The 19,233-nt window shown below is 37.8% G+C and overlaps 1 protein-coding gene across 2 annotated transcripts in view; it reads left to right on the top strand.

The window, feature by feature from the left end:
* Nucleotides 1-19,233, top strand: part of LOC142851824 (UDP-glucuronosyltransferase 3A2-like) — a 94,387-nt gene that overhangs the window by 4,976 nt on the left and 70,178 nt on the right. The window contains exons 3-7 of one of the 2 annotated variants that reach the window (XR_012910874.1): nt 2,221-2,335; nt 6,717-7,248; nt 10,670-10,901; nt 12,171-12,390; nt 14,203-14,724. Coding sequence is in view for 1 of the 2 variants with exons in the window: in XM_075975905.1 (XP_075832020.1) it covers nt 2,221-2,335; nt 6,717-7,248; nt 10,670-10,901; nt 12,171-12,390; nt 14,203-14,479 (1,376 nt within the window). In the remaining variant the exon portion in view is untranslated. Of the gene's footprint in view, nt 1-2,220; nt 2,336-6,716; nt 7,249-10,669; nt 10,902-12,170; nt 12,391-14,202; nt 14,941-19,233 lie in introns of those variants that run through there. The other variant, XM_075975905.1, reaches the window with a different exon arrangement.

Raw genomic sequence — 19,233 nt, 5'->3', positions numbered from 1 at the left:
ATTTCTTCTTTTGATTGTTGCTTGACTTCCCTTGGTGATGATGTTTGTCTTTCTAAGCTTCTCATATTAAATACTTCTTCCAGAGAGACCTAACCAGTATCATCAAAGAGAATGGCAATTTTGAAAGGTCCAAGTCTAAAATCAAGTTTGAAGTGAACCATTGATTGTGTTTCAGTGATGCTGTGGCTGCTTCTTCATGCAACACCTTTTATAGCATTTGTTAGCTGTAGAAACGGAATCAGTAAGGACAGAAAGGGCATTTTCCAAGATCCTCTGTGACTGCTATCAGTGTTGTGTGGTCATAAGCATTCAGTCAGATCTATTCACCTGGATATATCTATTTTGTACTGTGCATCCATCCCAACACTTTACTGTGTGCACCACTGCCCTGCACACATACTCTCTTCTACCGAGGAGAGTCAGTCATAGTTTGTCCTGCAATCTATAATCATAACCTTGTCTGATATCTAATGTAGGGTTGGTCTGTGTCACATGATGCAAGAACATTCCTTCCTTCCTTCCTTCCTTCCTTCCTTCCTTCCTTCCTTCCTTCCTTCCTTCCTCCCTCCCTCCCTCTCTCCCTCCGTCTCTTCCTTCCTCCCTCCCTCCCTCCCTCCCTCCCTCCCTCTCTCCCTCCCTCTCTTCCTTCCTGTTTTCCATCCATCCTTCCTTCCTACCTTTCATTTTTTTTTCTTTTTTTGACTAGAGGCAGAACCTTTAAATCTAATCAAACTGCAAAATCTCTTTGTGTGGTGATATTTTGTTTACGCTAAAACAAATAGCGCTCGCCTGAAGATCAAGTGCAGAGCTAAGCCACTAGTTAGCCATAGAGCCCAGGCAATGGTGGCACACACCTTTAATCCAGCACTTGGGAGACAGAGGCAGATGGATCTTTATGAGTTCAAGTCCACTTTGGGCTATGTGAGCTTGAATTTGTCTAAAAGAGAAAGAGAGTTCACATATCTTTATTCCCAGCTCTAGGGAGGTGGATGCAGGACTGATATGGTTGAGCAGAGAGAGGAATATAAGGCAGGAGAAAAGAGGAGTTCAGACAGTGTGAGGATTCCTAGAGGCAGATGCAGACTGAGATGCAGTCAGAGGATTCGTAGGGACAGGATCACCCTTTAGTCTGAGCGTTGATAGTGGTAAGAGCTCCAGTGACTGCCGCTCTGCTTTTCTGATCCTTCAGCTTTCAGCTCCTAATATCTCCCTCTGGCTTTTTATTATTAAGATCAATTAGAATTCGTGCTGCATCTTTGTACTGGCACATATTTATAATCTAAGTGCTAGTAAGCCTAAAGAAGCAAGATTTTGGGTTGAAAGCCAATTGCGGTCACTAAATATGACTCTGCCACTAACAAACAAGCACCAAACAAGAAATAAAAAGCAACAAAAAACAGACAAATAAATCAACACATTGCAAATTTTATTTTATTTTATTTTTTTTGTGAAAACCAGGGACTCTACAATTAAACTGACTTGTAGTTTACTGCAAACCCTAACTCACTGTGATGATAAAGTCAGTAAATCATTTCAGACTATTTTCCCTCATGCTTTGTCACCAGTAAAGTGAAAAATAGCAGCTGTTTCTTTAAGTGAAATCTGTTGCAGGGAAATTTTCATTACAGAAGACTGTATACAGTTCTTTTCTTTTCTTTTTTTTTTGACCTGGGTGCTGGTGCTGTACACCTTTAACCCCAGCACTCAGGAAGTAGAGACATGCAGATCTCTGTGAGTTTGAGGTCAGCCTTGTCTACAGAGTGAGTTACAAGACAGGCTCCAAAGATACAGAACCCTGTCTATAAAAACAGAAAGAAAGCCGGGCGATAGTGGCGCACGCCTTTAATCCCAGCACTTGGGAGGCAGAGGCAGGCGGATCTCTGTGAGTTCGAGACCAGTCTGGTCTACAGAGCTAGTTCCAGGACAGGCTCCAAAGCCACAGAGAAACCCTGTCTTGAAAAACAAAAAACAAACAAACAAACAAAGAAACAAAAACAGAAAGAAAAAATAACAAAAACAACAAAAAATTCTTGAATTATTGTAAAGTCTCAATAAATGTTATTATATTACAGAATTGAATAGATTCAAAGAAGAACAAACCACTGAAAATCAAAACTAAATTTCCTCAAAAATGTGAAGCTGTGTTAATTATTTTATCACTGTAATAATGTGTGGTATATTGTGATATATTTAAATATCATTCAATTGATGTTTTCTCAGATTTTGAAAAGGAGAAAATATCATATGAGGTTATAACTTGGCGTCCACCTGAAGAGCAGGAAAAAGAATTTCATAATAGATTATATCTCCTCGTGGAAGAATTATTTAATGAAAGGTAATTTGCTTTATTTCTTGGAACCAAAGTATTGTTGATTAAGTCCTATGCATGAGTATATCATAGTCGTATGATGCTTTGAGTGAGTTTAAGGGAAGCAACGACTGGATGGTTTATTCAGTGTCGGGATGGATTGTTTTTGAGTGATGCCTGGTAGATGACTGACAGCTGCTGAAACTGTGTCAGTAGGCCATGACCTTGTGCTGATACCCAGATTAGTAGAAATAGGTTAATTTAAGATATAAGAGTTAGCCAGAAATACGATTAAGATATTGACCAAACAGTATTACAATTAATACATATTTCTGTATGGTTATTTTGAATCAAGGCAGTCATGTAACAAATAAGCAGCCTCTGGCAACAAATTGGCACAGCAGTATTGGGCAAGAATTTTCACATAAAGTATAAGAAAGCTTTTTTAAAAAAAAGGCTTCTAGATGCACAAAAACAGGAGGCAAGCACAATTTCCTGGTAACAGCATTTTTTTTTCCAGATAGGCTCTGCTTGCAAGGGAGGTGCAGTAAAAGCTGCATGGCTTCTTTAATAAACAGTGGCTTCCTCGTTCACCTGCACAAATGGCTCTGACTCTTTAGGGATTTCTGGCTACACAACATTTAAATGTGGTTTGTAAATAGAGTGTTACAACTTGCTTAATGGCAACATAGACCTACTGTGTGTCTAAAAATGGGACTGGGAGCATGGCTCACAGAGGTTACCAACATGTCTCCACCATTTGGACTGGGTAGCGCCAACAGGCACAACTGTGGTGTTTCCTTCCAGACTAATGTGGTTTGATGGACCAAGACCATCAAAAGTCGCCATGAACACTCCCCAAAATTAGTTTGCCCAACAAAAATCAGGAAGCAGTTTGGAGAGAACTAGGTCCAAATTCCCAAATATTGTTTATAAGTGTTTGTTTACATTTAATGTGGGATCTGATATAGAGATGGATACTTTGCCTTGGTATGAATCTTGGTTTATTGATGAAAATTTAAAGTCAATTTTGTTATATGTATATTTCTTCTCTTGATTAAAGTATTGGGTTTGTGCAGCTCATTGAAAAATGTGTTCTATAATAAAAATACAGGTTAATAGATAGTCATTTCTAATAGTCAATCTTGTAGCCATGTTAGTTATGTTTTCTAGATATACAAAGATATATTTCAGATGGATAGATATTCTTCAGAACTTTCAAAGACCTACAGAATATGATATTCAAGATGTCTTGAAAACTTAGGACTTTTCTTGACAGTGAAACACATCTGCTCCTGGCAGCACCAATCTACTCCAAGAGGTTGATGGGCATCAAAAAGGCTCCTTATGTAGTTGTTTAGTCATTTGGGAAAGAAACTGCTCTTGCCTGAACTACTTGATGTTATACTGTATGAGCTAGACATGCAGGACCCACTGAAAAATGACTGCTGACCTTGCCCAAAGCTGAGACACTCCTTCAGGGTTCCTACTTCATGAAAGTATCTGCCAGACATGCAGCAGGACACAGAAAAAGGTGACTGACAAATTGCTAATATAGGCAGAACTGTCTTTGAAATTTCTTGATCATGGAAATGTCTGCGAGATATTATGGGCTTGTAGGATGAAGAATGGAAGCCCCAATATTACAGAAGAATGTTCAGTGACTGTCCAGGCCATGAGATGTCTCTGTCAATTCTAGAATTTGGAAGTTGCTTACAATGCACTTCCTGTTTACTTAGGTAATATTATGTCCTTCTGGAGTCTTTGATGGACTTTAAAAATAGATAGTAATAGTTTTCCTTAGTTATGATAAAATATAAAGTAGATATAAATATTGTAACTGTAATTCTTGCTTGATACCTTTTTTGTTATATGTAATTTTACTATGTTAATGTTAAAATCTTCCTTTTAATTTAGACAGAAAGGGGGAAATGGGGTGGGAAGTCCTTCTGTATATCTGTTGCTTTCATTGGTTAATGAGTAAGAATCTTCTTTAGACTGTGATAGGGCTACCTGGGTTGTTTGGGGTATTCCATTTGGCCAACAATTCAATTATATTTGACACAATTATGGTACTGGAAGCTCATTTGCTGCCAGGAGATGGATAATTAGGGCCCTGTCTCCTCCATTATTTGTCAGTTTTACTTAGAACACCTTCATATATGTATATATTTTATGAAATGTCTATTGTTTTAAGTTTTTATACTACCCCTCAATTGCTATTAATTTTAAATGTGTCTGCCTGCATTCCCTCTCTCATCACTTTCTCTACTCCATACTTCATCCTCTCATTCCAGACTCTCACTTCCACCCACAACTCCCTACATTTTCCTTTCTTAATAATATCTCCTTGTTCCTACATTTCCCTTACTATACACCTAAACTCTGCAGTTCTATGGATTGTAGGCTGGTTATTATTGGCATAACAGCTAATCGCCACAGGTAACCTCATAATTTTCTTAATGTCGAGGTGATATACATGAACCTCAGGCTTTTAACCCTTGACTGTGATGCTCAGAACCTCCTTTGTCTTCTACATGGATGACAAGTTCACATGTGTCCCTTAGTTAAGTCCATTGGTCTCACTCCCATCTCTGTCGTTGAAAATTCTACTTAACAGTCACGGTTGTGCTAACAGCATCAAGATTCTTTTTGGAAAACTTTCTCACTCACAGTAACTTTAAGACCATATATCATTTGTCATATGTTTGAAAGAAGTCAAATTGCACCTTAGTCTATGAGGACAGATATTTATACACATTTAAAACATGTATATTGTGTCGCCTTCTAAGTTTGTACTTTTGAGGAGTAGCTCAAATTACAGGTAGAATACAGTCAAGTTGCTGAGACCAGCATCTTCTTGAGAACTTTTGCAATTGATTTTCCTCACAGAGATCACCATTTTGTTGTCAAGAAACCAAACCTGCACATACTATAGCTATTTAGAAATTATTACCTAAATATATATTTTAAAATGGAATGTAGATGATAAATGTAGAGGATTATGATTTGCATAAATCTATTTCTATTATTATAACAGATTAACAGAATTTGGGTGAATATATAATGAAAAGAAGCATATTTAATCACAATTGTGGAAGTTCAAGATTATGGGGCTAACAGCAGTCAGCTTGATTGAAGATACCATGATAGATGGTGTCAAAATGACTAAAGTATGTGTGATTGGAAGAGTCAAGAGAAGGGAAAGAACAGGTTTGCATCTCCCACAGGAGTTAACTCAAAGTCCACTGCAGATCATTTCAAACATCTAAAGGAAAAGGGCCTCTAATAATCTCATACTAAGTTGTTCTCTTAAAGATACTACCTCCCTACAGCCACAACTGAACAACATCTCTCTGACAGAGGAACACTTGAAGGCAAACCACAGTTGTTGTGACTTGAAGTTGAGTGGAGAATGAGCAAAGATAGGAGTGTGCCAGTGGGCTCTCATCTTGTGGATCTTTTGATGTATGATTGGAGCACAAATTCTAATTGGTTCTAATAAATAAAACCCTGAGTCAGATATTAGGGGGAAAATCCTGAGGGTTCATAAAACAGGGCAGCCAGACACTAGAATTCTTTTACCACTACTAATGTTCAGATTGAAGGGGAAATCCTGTTGTCAGATTGTATCTTCAGACTCCATCTGTCTCCACCATGCCTCAGACTGCTTCCAGTCTGTGTCCTCCTGCCTTATATTCCTCTCTTCCCAGTCATATCACTCCTGTCTCCACCTTCCTAGTGCTGAGATTAAAGATGTGTAACTCCCAAATACCAGGATTAAAGGTGTTTGCCACCACTGCCTGGCCTCTAGTGGCTTAGTTCTGCACTCTGATCTTCAGGAAATCTTCAATTTTAAAACACAAACAAACTATCACTACATAGAATGACATCACACACTTGTGCATCTTACCAGCTCGCTTTTCTGGTAAGCATTGATGTAAAAGATTCATCAATAAAATTTAGCACAATCTTCAGTGGAAATTTGACTCAGAATTGTGATAATAATCTTCCAATCACACTTATGTTTACCATTAGAAATTTGAGCATGTGAAAAATTAGGTTTTATCATGGATTTTAAAGAATTCATAACTTTCACTATCCTTTGCTCTAATTTGCCCCAACCACCAACACATCTTTCTATGTCTCCTAACCACTTCTAATGTCTTTAATTTTAAGTGCTTTCATGACCTCTTTTCTAATTTCATCACCTAAAAAGGAAATATCCATAAATGCACACAACCCCACACAGAGTTAAATTTATGTATCACACAAAATAGAAAAAAAAATCACTAGATCAGATAATGGGCTTATGTTTGCCTAGTTGTGGAATACTTTTATTGAATTTAACATTATTTCAAATAGTAAGAAATATCTTCCCCAAATATTTGCTGTAATTTTTTTGCAGGTTCAATCATCACACACTTGTAAAGATATATAAATACTTTGCGGACTTATGCAGTCACTTATTAAGCAGAAAAGACATCATGGACTCCTTAAGGAATAAGAACTTTGACCTGGTATTTTTGGATGCAGCAGAACCTTGTGTTTTCTTAATTGCTGAGAAACTTGAAAAACAATTTGTGGCTTTTCTTCCCACGCAATTTAGCTCTATGGACTTTGGACTCCCTAGCCCCTTGTCTTATGTTCCAGTGTATGGTTCAAGACTAACTGACCAAATGGACTTCTGGGGCCGAGTGAAGAACTTCCTGATGTTCTTTGATTTCTCCTTGAAGCAAAGACAAATATTTTCTCAATATGATGCAACCATCCAGGAACATTTTGCAGAAGGCTCTCATCCAGTTTTGTCTGATCTTCTACTGAAAGCAGAGCTGTGGTTTGTCAACTCTGATTTTTCCTTTGAGTTTGCTCGTCCCCTGCTTCCCAACACAGTCTATGTGGGAGGCTTATTGGACAAACCTGCCAGACCAATACCTCAAGTGAGTGAAACCTCTGTCCTCAGTTTATCTTTAATTCAAAGGCTGACAGTGCTTAAGTGGTGTCTTAGTTAGGGTTTCTGTTGCTGTGAGGAGACACCATGACCAAAGTGACTACCTAAAGGAAAATATTTAATTTGGGTCTCTTACAATTTTAGTTTAGTCTATTATCATCACGGCAGGAAACATGGTGACATGCAGGCAGATGCTGAGGAAGGAGCCGAGAGTCCTACATCTTGATCAACAGGCAACAAAATGTCAACTGGGACAATGGGTATAGCTTTAGCTTAGGAGATTTCAAAGTTCACTCTACAGTGATAAACTTCCTCCAAGAAGGCAACACTTAGTCCAACAGGGCTGTAACTCCTAATAGTGCCACTGCCATGGGGGACATTTTCTTGCTAATCGCCATAGGTGGAAATTGTCACTTGGCAGGCATGTCCTGGAAGGAAGTGCTCTAAAGCAAGGTAGGTATTCTGAGAGTCCATTTTAGAGTTGTGAAAGAATGGTGTTAGAACATCCCAAGCTAAGGTTGAAGACTTGGCTATATGGTAGAATGTTTGAGTTTTTTTTTTTTTGTGCCTATGTATTTCTGGCTTTGGTGCAATAAGTCCTTTAGTTAGTATTGGTATTTCCCATTGAATTTTGAGCTATATATGTAATAAGTATAGTGAATATTCATACATATAGTATTCGCTAAGGAGGCAGGCTCCTCTTAATGAAACAGATAACACTTTTACAAGGCATGTTCCTAGACAGAACTTAGCAATAGAGACAAGAAGTACTGATTGTGTTATTTAGTCTTCTTAGCCTATTGGATTCTTTGTACTCCATATAGCTACTGCAACCTATCAATGCTGCATGTAATTTGCATGTTCAGTATAGACTTAGGGTCACTACAGCTGAAAATTTAAAAGTACAGAGAGCTAAGGATGTTTGATTGTTTGTTACCTGTCACTGTGGGGTTACCTATCTTATGCTGGGAGGAACGACCTCCTTTCATTTTATACAGTGGGGGCCAAAATGCTGAGGTGATGAAAATAATGCTTTTCCTACTTTCAGCTCAAAGCAGAGAGGGTATAAATATTTTTTTCTGGTTCCTATGGGTACCAGAGTGCCTACCTTTCCTTGCAGTGGGTAAGAAGAAGTGTTTGGGGAATAATTAGTAAGGTATATATTTATATTATTTTTAGAAGGAAAAGATTTCTTATATGGGGTTTGGAAAATCTCCAAAAAACCCAAGGTGGTATGTAGATGTGACTGACAGAGACCTCACCTTCTAGACAGATGACTCAGATATTGGCACAGAGAGATGAAGGGATTGATAAGGAGAAGAGTGGGAAGAAATATTTTGAAGTAATACCCGACAAAACAGTCTGGAATCTACTCTGAGGGATGTTCAACCACATGTTTCCTAAAGAATCATGGGGAAGCAAAATAAACTATGGTGGTTTTCAGTACAAGGAAAAGAAGACTTTATATCAAAACATTCACAGAGGACTAAAACCTATATATAGCTATCTGAAATTTTTGTCAAACTTAAACACTATACAAATATTATTTCAAATTTGTGAAATAGTTTTTACAATGAAATATATCATATATGCACAAATATGACATAAAAATAAGAACAAATTTAGAAATTTAAAGAAGAAATAGATAATGACTGATAACTGCAAGTTTACAGTTTTAGAATGAGAGGAATATCCATATAAATTATCACCTTGAATAACACTGTTATTCCCCAGAAGGCCCCTGAGCGTTGCTCCTCTGGGGAACTACAAACACCATAGGTTAAGTAGAACAATTAGGAATACATAGATAATTTTTAGAATTTATTTTTTAGGTCATTTTATGTGCCTGAGTGTTTGCATGCATACAATTTTATGCACCATGTGCATGGCATGTCTGGCCCCAGAAAAGGGCAAAAGAGAGCAATGGATGTCCTGGAGATAGAGTTGCAGCTGGTTGTGACCTAAGCGTGGGAACTGAACTCTGGTCCTCTGGAGGGACAGCCAGTTCTCTTAGCTGATGAACCAACTCACAAGACCCAAGTGGTCTTTCCAACAAGATCAGAGTCTGTTTTCCTTAAGCATGGTACAAACTCCTTGGTTCATGCCTTAGATGATACACACAAAAGCAACCCTAGTAACTTTCAAAATTTTGAATTAATGCAAATATCACAGTGGGATGAGATAGAAATTAACAGTATATAAAAATAGACAATGCAGTATAATACAACTAGTAAAAGTAAAGGAAAAGTCAAAAGGAACATTTACAAATATTATATATCAAGGAAAATGAGACAAAATGATATAATAATGGAGAATAATAAAAACAAGACTTAAGATATAATTTGTAGCTGTTCTTATCTTCATTAATACACACAATGTACTTGTAATTGATAACCTAACAATTCTATATAAGGCACAGTAACGAAGAGAGGCCTAAACAGGGTACTAGTGGGAAGGAGAGGCTTAAAAGAATCATAGTGTAGATGATTGAAACAATAAAAAGAAAAATTAGAATCAATAAAGTCAAAAGAACAGTTTGGTGACAAATCATTGGAGTCATTGAGAAAATAAACAATAGAGAAGAATAGAATAATTATGTTCTAAAGTGGAAAATTGTCTGCTATTACATAAAACAATAAAGATTATGAAGAAATTATACAAACATGATATATCATCAATTTAGTTATCATCCATGAATTGACAAATTCCTATGCATATTTGTTAACATAACTGACTCAAAACAGAAAATCTGAAACTGATGGGATTAAATTAGAGTAAAATAATACAAAGATCTTTCATTAAAAAGCTTGATATAACATGGATTAACTGGTGAATTAAGTGAAACACTTAAGAATTAATGCCAGTTCCTCTATAAATGTTTGTGGCAGTTTCACAGGACAGGCGACTTCTCAACCCATTCTAAGAAGCTATCATTACTCTGTAATCAAAGCTAGAACACAATGTCAGAGTAGAAGACATTATGCAACACAGAGAGTGAAGAAATTTTGTATGCTATATTTCTAGCATGATTATAAAAGAATACAAATGATGTCCAAAGGAGTTGTGAGGGGCCTCAAGTTACTAAACAAAGAAAATGCTCTGAACAATAGGTTTATGCTGAGTCTAAACTTTAAGCAGTCGAAATAGTTTACTCAAATAAAATCTTGTCCATGGATTTGCTTTGAAGAGAAATTCATGAGAGGCCAGCGGTGAGTAGAGGGGCTGCAGATCAATGCAGGCAGTACTCAGATCACAGCTGTACAGGGGCTTGGAAAGAAAGGTATTTTGTCACGTGGAACGTAATCAACTAAAGCATGGGTTTATTCAACACCTGACCTGGTTTTATGTCATAGCTGCTTTGGCTTTTACAAATCACTTCTTTTGCCTTCATTCCTTTTTGTTTCTTCTAGGACCTAGAGGATTTTATCACTACTTTTGGAGACTCAGGTTTTGTCCTTGTGGCACTAGGTTCCGTAGCAACCACGTATCAGACCAAGGAACTTATTAAGGAGATGAACAGTGCCTTTGCTCGCCTCCCTCAAGGGGTGCTGTGGACAGTTAAGGATGAACATTGGCCCAAAGATGTCAGAATGGCCCGAAATGTCAAAATCATGGACTGGCTTCCCCAGGTTGACCTTCTGGGTAAGCATCCCTAGACCTGTTACTTCATTTCCATTTATGTTCTTTTGGACTTAATAGACAACTAATGTCTGAGCACTTGGGCATGTAGAAGAAACATCTGTTGATATGTAAAGATAGGTCTCGAGCAGGCAGGCAAAAGCAACTAGAGTTCTTGGGGGGGGGGGATCAGGCTTGCTCTAGACTGATGATAGCAGCTATTTCCTTATCCTTCCCTACTCAGACAGGTCCCAAATCCCTAAACAGATAGGTAGCCTTGAATATCAGTATTCAAGATTGATCCCTCCAACACAATCTTGAAAACCATGTGAACTACAGCTGCTCCTTGGGGCAGTTGTCACTATTCTCACAACGATGTGTGAACTGCTTCACATTTTTGGAGACACACATATGAATGTAAGCATGCAGACACATCTTGGTTGTCTGGAAAGGGCTGAAATCTTAGACACAACATTAATGTTGGGGTTTTGAGGATGTGGAAGGTGTTTGAGAGCCAGCTAGGGTAACCTTACAATATGATAAGAAAATACTGATTTCCTGAGCAAAGGGAAATTTTGTTAGCCCACCTCCCCTAAAATCATTTATTTCTTGGTGACATTCAGTAGATCCATCACTTCCACACTCAATGGCTCAGTCAGAGTTTTATAAATAAGTTTGTCACTCAAATTAAGCCGGGAAATTTTTCACATAGATCTATATTCGGTAAAATCACATGCTACACAATAGGGAAAACATTTGTTTTCCTTGGAACATGGGTAGATTTTGTGTGAGGTATAGTTTGGGATGATTTCTTTATGATCATAAGATATGTTTGGTTACTTAATATGGAGTAACAGACAAGATCTGTAAATAAAGAATCTTTTGCTCTACCATCCTCTTTAGTAAACTTCTATTAAAATAGAGGAGAGAAACACACAGAATACAAGCTTCATAAGAGACCAGATGTGGATAGCCAGAAAAGGTTGAGGTTAGAAAATTATAGAAGACGTATCCATGGAGAAGGTGAGGATGAACAGAAGGACAGAAAAACAGGCCTGGATTGCCACTCTTTCTCTTCTTCCTTGTCTAGGTCCCTGATAGTTTTAGATTGAAGTAAGTTCATCTCTCTGCCTAGGGTAGCCTAGATTTTATATACTAAAACAAAGCAAATCTCAAAGGAAAAATCAGTAAAACCATTCTGTACAGCACACTGATATTTCTTGGTCTGTTTCTTTACCTGGTATCTGAAGCTTTCATAGTGAAATATTGGACCATCTTTCTCTTTTGCAACAGCGCATCCTAGAATTCGTCTTTTTGTTACCCATGGTGGAATGAATAGCATCATGGAGGCCATCCAGCATGGAGTCCCCATGGTGGGGATTCCCTTCTTTGTAGACCAACCTGAAAATGTGGTCCTTATAGAAGCCAAAAGAATTGGTGTTTCAGTTCAGGTAGAGAATCTCAAGGCAGAGACATTTGCACTTACACTGAAAGAAGTCATTGAAAACAAGAGGTATGCAGCTCTCTGGGGTTGGTGTTGTTTACATTGAATGCAGGCCTAACACTAAGGGGTTGTGTAGTTTGATTAGCAATAAAACTAGAATTCTTTGGGGTGTGGTAAAATACATGTTTGTTACTTGAAAGTCCCCTTTTTCCTTTAGTATTAATCCTAATTTCACGTGAGGTGCTGTAAATACGCTTATAACTGCTGTGGTGTGATAATTTCTTCTACATTCATTATCTTTATGACCTCTTTTATTTTGGGTACCTGTAATAGAATTCCAAATGAGGCAGCAGGGAACATTTGTATGTTCTTAAGATGGCTGATCTCCCGACTCATCATATACATATAGAATTTAAATTGAATCACAAGAGGACTGTTTTAGTTACTATTCTATTTCTGTGAAGAGGACCTATGACCAAGATTCTTGCAGAGGCTCCTTGTTTGTTTCCCGCCTGCCCAGTCCTGAAATAATCACACAAAACTATGTTAATAAAATTGTTGCTTAGTCTATTAGCTTATGCATATTGCTAGCTAACTCTGACATCTTAAATCAACCCATCTCTCTTAATCTGTGCATCACCACGAGTTTGTGGCCAACCAGTAAGCTTACATTCAGGATCTGTCTTTTGTGGTGGCTTCGTTACTTCTCTCTGACTCAGCATACTCTCTCCCTCCTCTGTCTTCTTGGAAATCCCACCTTACCCTCTTCTGTGTGACAACAGGACCAAAGTAGTTTTATTCATTAACCAATGGTATTCACAGCATACACTGGGGTATCCCACATACAAAGTTATGTATAAGATAAAGCATTCAATTGGTCTTTGCTTGCAGTTCAGGGAGTTAGTGCATGACCCTCATGTTAGCAAGTGTGGCAGTAGGCATGGCACAGAGGCTGTAGCTGAGAGCTTTCATCTTGATCTGCAGGCTGGAGGCAGAAAGAACAGGGCCTGATGTGGGCCTTTTTAAAGACCTCTAGCCACAAACCTCTTCCAGCAAAAATCACAATTCTTAATCCTACCTAAACAGTCCACAAACTAGAGCAAAAATTCAGATATCTGTGCCCTCAAACCATGACAAGGACCTTCTCTTATCTTTACATTGGTGATCTCCCCTCCTCAGGGTCTTTGTGAGACATCCCAAGACAGTCTCTCCAATGTTGTCCTCCTAGGAGACCATGTGATTGGCTGTTATTTTTATGTTACTGTGCTCAGTCATCATACACTACTTTCTCTTTGACCCTTTAATAAATTGTAATATCTCAGTCACGTGTGTCATTACTGTCTGCCCCACGCTAGCACATAGAAAATGGGCATCACGAGGAAGCACTGACTGTTTCCACGCTGCTTCTAGAGCCAAGGGCAGGCCTGTTATAAAGGAAGTTTTCACAAATGTAAAGTAAAGTAGACAGGAACAGAGACAAGAACAGTTGACCCACATATCACTTGCCCATCTTCACAACGATTTCACTAAATACTAATGTTTTAATGTCCTAATCATGTAATCAAATATACATTCACATATGTTTAAATATATTTAACATGAACACTACTTCAGTGTCATAACTACAATCCTTACAGATGTAGTAATTTTTAAAAATTTCCCATCAAAAGTTAATTTTGATCCTTCTGTATAAGGTTTGACATTCAGCTTTTTTTTGTCCTTATAATGGGGACTCAAGTAGACAGTGTTAAGTGTATGCCAACAATTTTCTTTGAAGATAGGTATAGACTAGAAAATATGTGATTGTGTGTGTTTATGTTATAAGGTCTGAAGAACTGGCACAGCACAATGGTAACACATTCTCTCTGTGTCTGCCCTCAGGTACAAGTCTGCAGCAATGACTGCCAGGGCCATCAGGCGCTCCCACCCCCTCACACCTTCCCAGCGTCTGGTGGGCTGGATTGACCACATCCTACAAACAGGGGGAGGCGCACATCTCAAGCCCCATGGCTTTCAGCAGCCATGGCATGTGCAGCACCTGCTGGATGTCCTGTTGTTCCTGCTGGGGCTCACTCTGGCCACCTTGTGGCTGTTGAAGAAAGTGCTGGGCTTGTTGCTCAAGCCCCTGTGTGTGGCTAGCAAGGAAAAGAAGGCATAAAGTTAAGTTTGACCTGGGGAGGATGTTGGGGACTCTGGCTCTCTAAAGGCTTCCCCCTTCCCTAGCACAGGGAACTCCCAGGGTTCTCCTCTTTCCCTCTTCATGCAGGTAGAGCTCCAGTTGTCCTCACTATTTCTGTCTTTTTCATAATGCTCATACAGTACATTGACTGACTAGTAACTCCTCATTACCTGGATCCACTTGCAAACCTCAAGGCATATACGATAGAAAAAAGCATGACTTGAGTTCAGGGCTTAGGCTTTGGAGCCTGTAGATCAGAGAAAAGTCTGGCTTAAGTTTAAGTGAAGATGAGACAGCAATAATTAGGTATATGACCCCCCAGCAAGAGGGTGGGTTTGGCTGCCTCTCATTGGCTGGAATATCCCCATAACACATCATGACACTCAACCTATATAAAAGGTGATGCTCACAGTAATAAACTGAGTTCTTGCTTCACTTGATTCCTTATTGCATCTGATTGTCCTGTCTCATGGGGCTGCGGAACAAGCATCTTACATTGTGGGCCTGCGGAATGGGCAGATCGCACACTCACCTTTCTCTGGAGAAAAAGGAAGCCTAGCAATGACTAGGGGAATGTAGAGGATCGAGAAGCCTGGCAAATGAAGGCTCAAGAAGCCAACATGTATCTGTTGAGAAAACTCACAGTTTTCAAATATTTTATATGCCACATTCTGTAGGTCTTTGAAGTGTTTGAAGATTACCTACCTAATTGAAATAGATCATTGTATACCTAGAAAAACTAACTAATATGACTATAAATTTGAATATTATAGATTGCTATTAATCTGTATTTTTAGTTATTTTTTACATTTTTAATGAGCTACATATACATAATATCTTAAAGAAGAATAGAAATACATATACAGTAAAACAAAATTAACATTAAATTTGCATCAATAAGCTAAAATCATACCAATGTAAAATTTTTGGAGATTAGATTTTTTTTTAAAATTACAGTAGATGCAATAATCTATTTTTTCATCATTTCTATATCATATCCCCTTTCTTCTGTTAAAAGAAATTGACTATGACCAATAACAATTCATAACCAAGCCCTTTTTAAAGAAAATAAACTTTTATAAAATAGAGTTTGGGAATTTGGGCATAGTTTTCTAGACTACTTCCTGCTGATTGTTGGGCACTGCTAATCTTATAGGGACCCTGAGAAAATTTGAGATCAAAGCCAAATCCTGGGAAGATAAATTATAGCCTTTGAAGGAGGATATCAAAGTTTAGGAGGAGTTCCTTTATCAAATCTGGTCCATGTTAACCTGGAAAAAATCCATAGCCTCTTGTTTCCTGTGGAAAAACATTTTACCCAAGTAATATATCCTTTAAGTTCCCAATACAAATGCATTTTGTACTTCTGTTTTAGAGTTAAAGCATTTCAAAAATATTTAGGTTCATGTATTTTATCAGTCTCTCTTTCAGATTCATGTCTCTCTTTACCCATTGTGCCGTAGAAACTCCTTCAGCCTGCAGCATTTAAGTTGCCAGCCTACTTGTGCATGGCCTCTTATACTATAAATCCCAATGTAAAGCGTGCGCCCCCTCTCTTCCAGCTGCTGTTTTTCCATTTGTGCAGAGGACTGTAATCTGTGAGCCCACCCCTAAATAAATAACTCTTTATTATATTCAATTCTGAGCTAGTATAGGACTTTTTTTTAGCATGCTTCTCCACTGCTGTTTGATTGTCTGCATTTAAAAAATTCAAAATCAATACAGTGCTATGCAGAATCAAACCTTCCTGTCTATTTTCCATTTCTATGTAAACTATTTTTCTAATTTTATTTCTGTTTTTAAAGACTTTATCATATTATTTTTAAGCTATATATTCCTTTTTATAACTTTTGATATCCTTTTAATTTTTTTCTTAAGCCTATACACACTGTGAACAAGTTAGAACCTAGTTAGGAGGTTTTCTGTTTGGTCCTCTTTTTTATTTCGTATTTTTCAGTGAGTTTTGTTGTATAAGTTAATGCTAAATCCTACACATAGTGTATGATTGATTATCCTCCTATATTGAGGCCTGTGTGAGACTAGGGAAACTGTTCACAAAGCTTAGCTCATGGCAACTGGTGGCCGGCTCCATCTAGCAGGCAGGCTTAAGTGGACACATAGTTTTCTGTACTGCTGCTGGCATGAGACTGTGAGACTAGAAAGTCCAATGTGGCTCCAGTTCTGTGCATTCAGAACCTTTTTCAAGATTTCTTGGGTCTTATGTGGAAGTAAGTGCACCATGTTTAAGTGCCAAATGTAGATGGAGGATATTTTCTGTTTGACCCATTCGTGCAGCCACTCCCAAATAATCACTCAGAGGTTTATATTAATTATTAATGTTTTTCCAATGGCTCAGACTTATTATTAGTTAGCTCTTACATTTAAATTAACCCTTATTTTTGTCTTTATTTTGCTACTTGGTTTGTACTTTATTACCTTATTTTGTAACATGTCCTACTTTTTTTGGTGGCTGGTTGTTGTCCCCTAGATTCTGCCCTTCTTCTCCTATATCCTGCTTAGTGACAGGCCAAAGTAGATTTATTTATCAACCAATGAGAGTAACACATGTTTGCACCATACAGAAAGACATCCCATAGCCATTTTACAAAAAAGAAAGGGATCTGGGTTTGACATACTTGTTCTGCTATGATGTGTGATGCCCTCCATGATGTGGAAAGAGGGTCTTCACTGAGCAGATCCTGGTGCTGTGTGTTCTCTGGTCTCTCCTGTCTACTGTCTACTCTACATCTCTACTATCACAGGCAGTAGATGATGGAGGCTTTGGGTCAAACTCATATTGACCTGGGATGGGATTGCAGAGGTAAGATCAAACCCCAGCTTTTTAGGCTTTTGGTCTTGGGTTCTTCCCACTGAAGTAAGAGTTCTAAGAACCAAAATCTGCACTGCCCATGTCACCTTCTCCTGTTTCTGAATATTTTTTTACAGAAAAGAACATTGGGGAAGAAAACTAGGTTCATGAATAAATGGATGCATATGTGTATATACGAGTGAGTATATTGTGTGTGTGTGTGTGTGTGTGTGTGTGTGAGAGAGAGAGAGAGAGAGAGAGAGAGAGAGAGAGAGAGAGAGAGAGAGAGAAAGAGAAAGAATCACAGGAGTCAGAATCACAAGGTTAAGTGCTTCAGCCCACTTGAAACTCTTTTGAAAATCAACAGTTGAATCAAGGATAAAGACAGAGAGGGGCCATGTGTGCCCTCTGGATATCATCTCACTTGACTGACTGTTTTTTAGATCATTGCTGAACTGTCGAGGGATTGGAATGTTCGGATTGATCTTTTCTAGGAAATCTCCAACTGCAGACTTTGCCCTCTAACATAGTACTCTGTGCAATTATGCATTGCTCTGTCCTTGCTGTTCCGTTCTGTAAATTCCAGGCAGATGTCTTGTCCTTCCTAAATTCTGAGTTCTGTCCTCTCACTCATGGAGAATGATTGAGAAGATTTGAATATTTTCTCCATGATCTGAATTATGAAAACTATATCCATATATTACTGAGTGTCTTGTACTTTCTAATAAGCAACTTGTAAATAATATTTTCCCTGGTCGTGTTTCTAGTTTTTTCTTAGTCATTTAAAGCACCAAACAAATCTTCCTTTTACTTACTTTGGTCCACATTTCATTTTGGAAAGTATTATTGTGTTAACATTCATAAACTCATTGTAATTAAAATAAATAATTATACACATATGGATATCTATGACTTTCTATATTATATCACTGAGCACACTGAAGATTTGTCATCACAGAAGATTTCTCCTCTATAGCTACTCATTTATTTCTGCTTTAGGCCATCTTACTTTTGAATAGCCATTTGTGTCAATATATAATAGTACTTTTACCTTTTACCTTCTGGGGTTTAATATTAATGGGATTATAAATTATATTTTTTATTGTGTTGTTTTAAGCATAAGAAATTATGTAAAGATTTATTCATAATGTTTATGAGTAATTCATTGTATTTTTAGTCATATTTTATTGTGCAGTTGTCACAGTTGTTTAGTTTTTTTATTCATGAGTAGAGGTTACTTACTGTTTTGTCTGATTAAAAAAATAACATATGTAAATGTTTTATACACACATTTACATCCACATATACACACACATTCACACATAGATACCCATTTCTGTCAAAAATTTATTTTATCTGCATTGGTTACTGGAATGTGATGTGGAATATTCTCCTGAATATATGTTACTTTTATTGGTTAATGAATATAGCGGTTTTTGACCAGTGATTTATCAGAGTAAAGCTTGGCAGAAAATCTGCACAGAGATAGAAAAAGTAGGAGGAGTCAGGCAGATGCCATGGAGCTGCCATAGGAGAGAGACACCATGTATCTCTGAAGGAGAAAAACACCAGAACATTTCCTGGTAAGCCACAGTCTCATGGAAATACACAGAATAATAGAAATGTGTTCATTTAAGATGTAAGAGCTAGCTAGGAATATGTCTAAGCTATTGGCCAAGTACTGATATAATTAATATACTTACTGTGTGATTATTTGGGTCTAGGTGGCTGGGAAGGAAGGAACAGTCTCTGCTTACGGAAATGCTTTCAGTGTGTTCTGGGCACACTTACATCCATGCACTCTCTCCCCTTATCTATTTCCCTTATTTTTATAAGTATCTCTCCCATATTCATGTCTTTGTGGTTATGTGTATGTATTCTGTGTCTATATGTTTGTTTGTGTGTGTGTGTGTGTGTGTGTGTG

This window comes from Microtus pennsylvanicus, chromosome 6 (assembly GCF_037038515.1).
Source record: "Microtus pennsylvanicus isolate mMicPen1 chromosome 6, mMicPen1.hap1, whole genome shotgun sequence".
Lineage (NCBI taxonomy): Eukaryota > Metazoa > Chordata > Mammalia > Rodentia > Cricetidae > Microtus > Microtus pennsylvanicus.
Note: the sequence above shows the minus strand (reverse complement) of the source record. Positions and strands in the feature narration are given on the sequence as shown.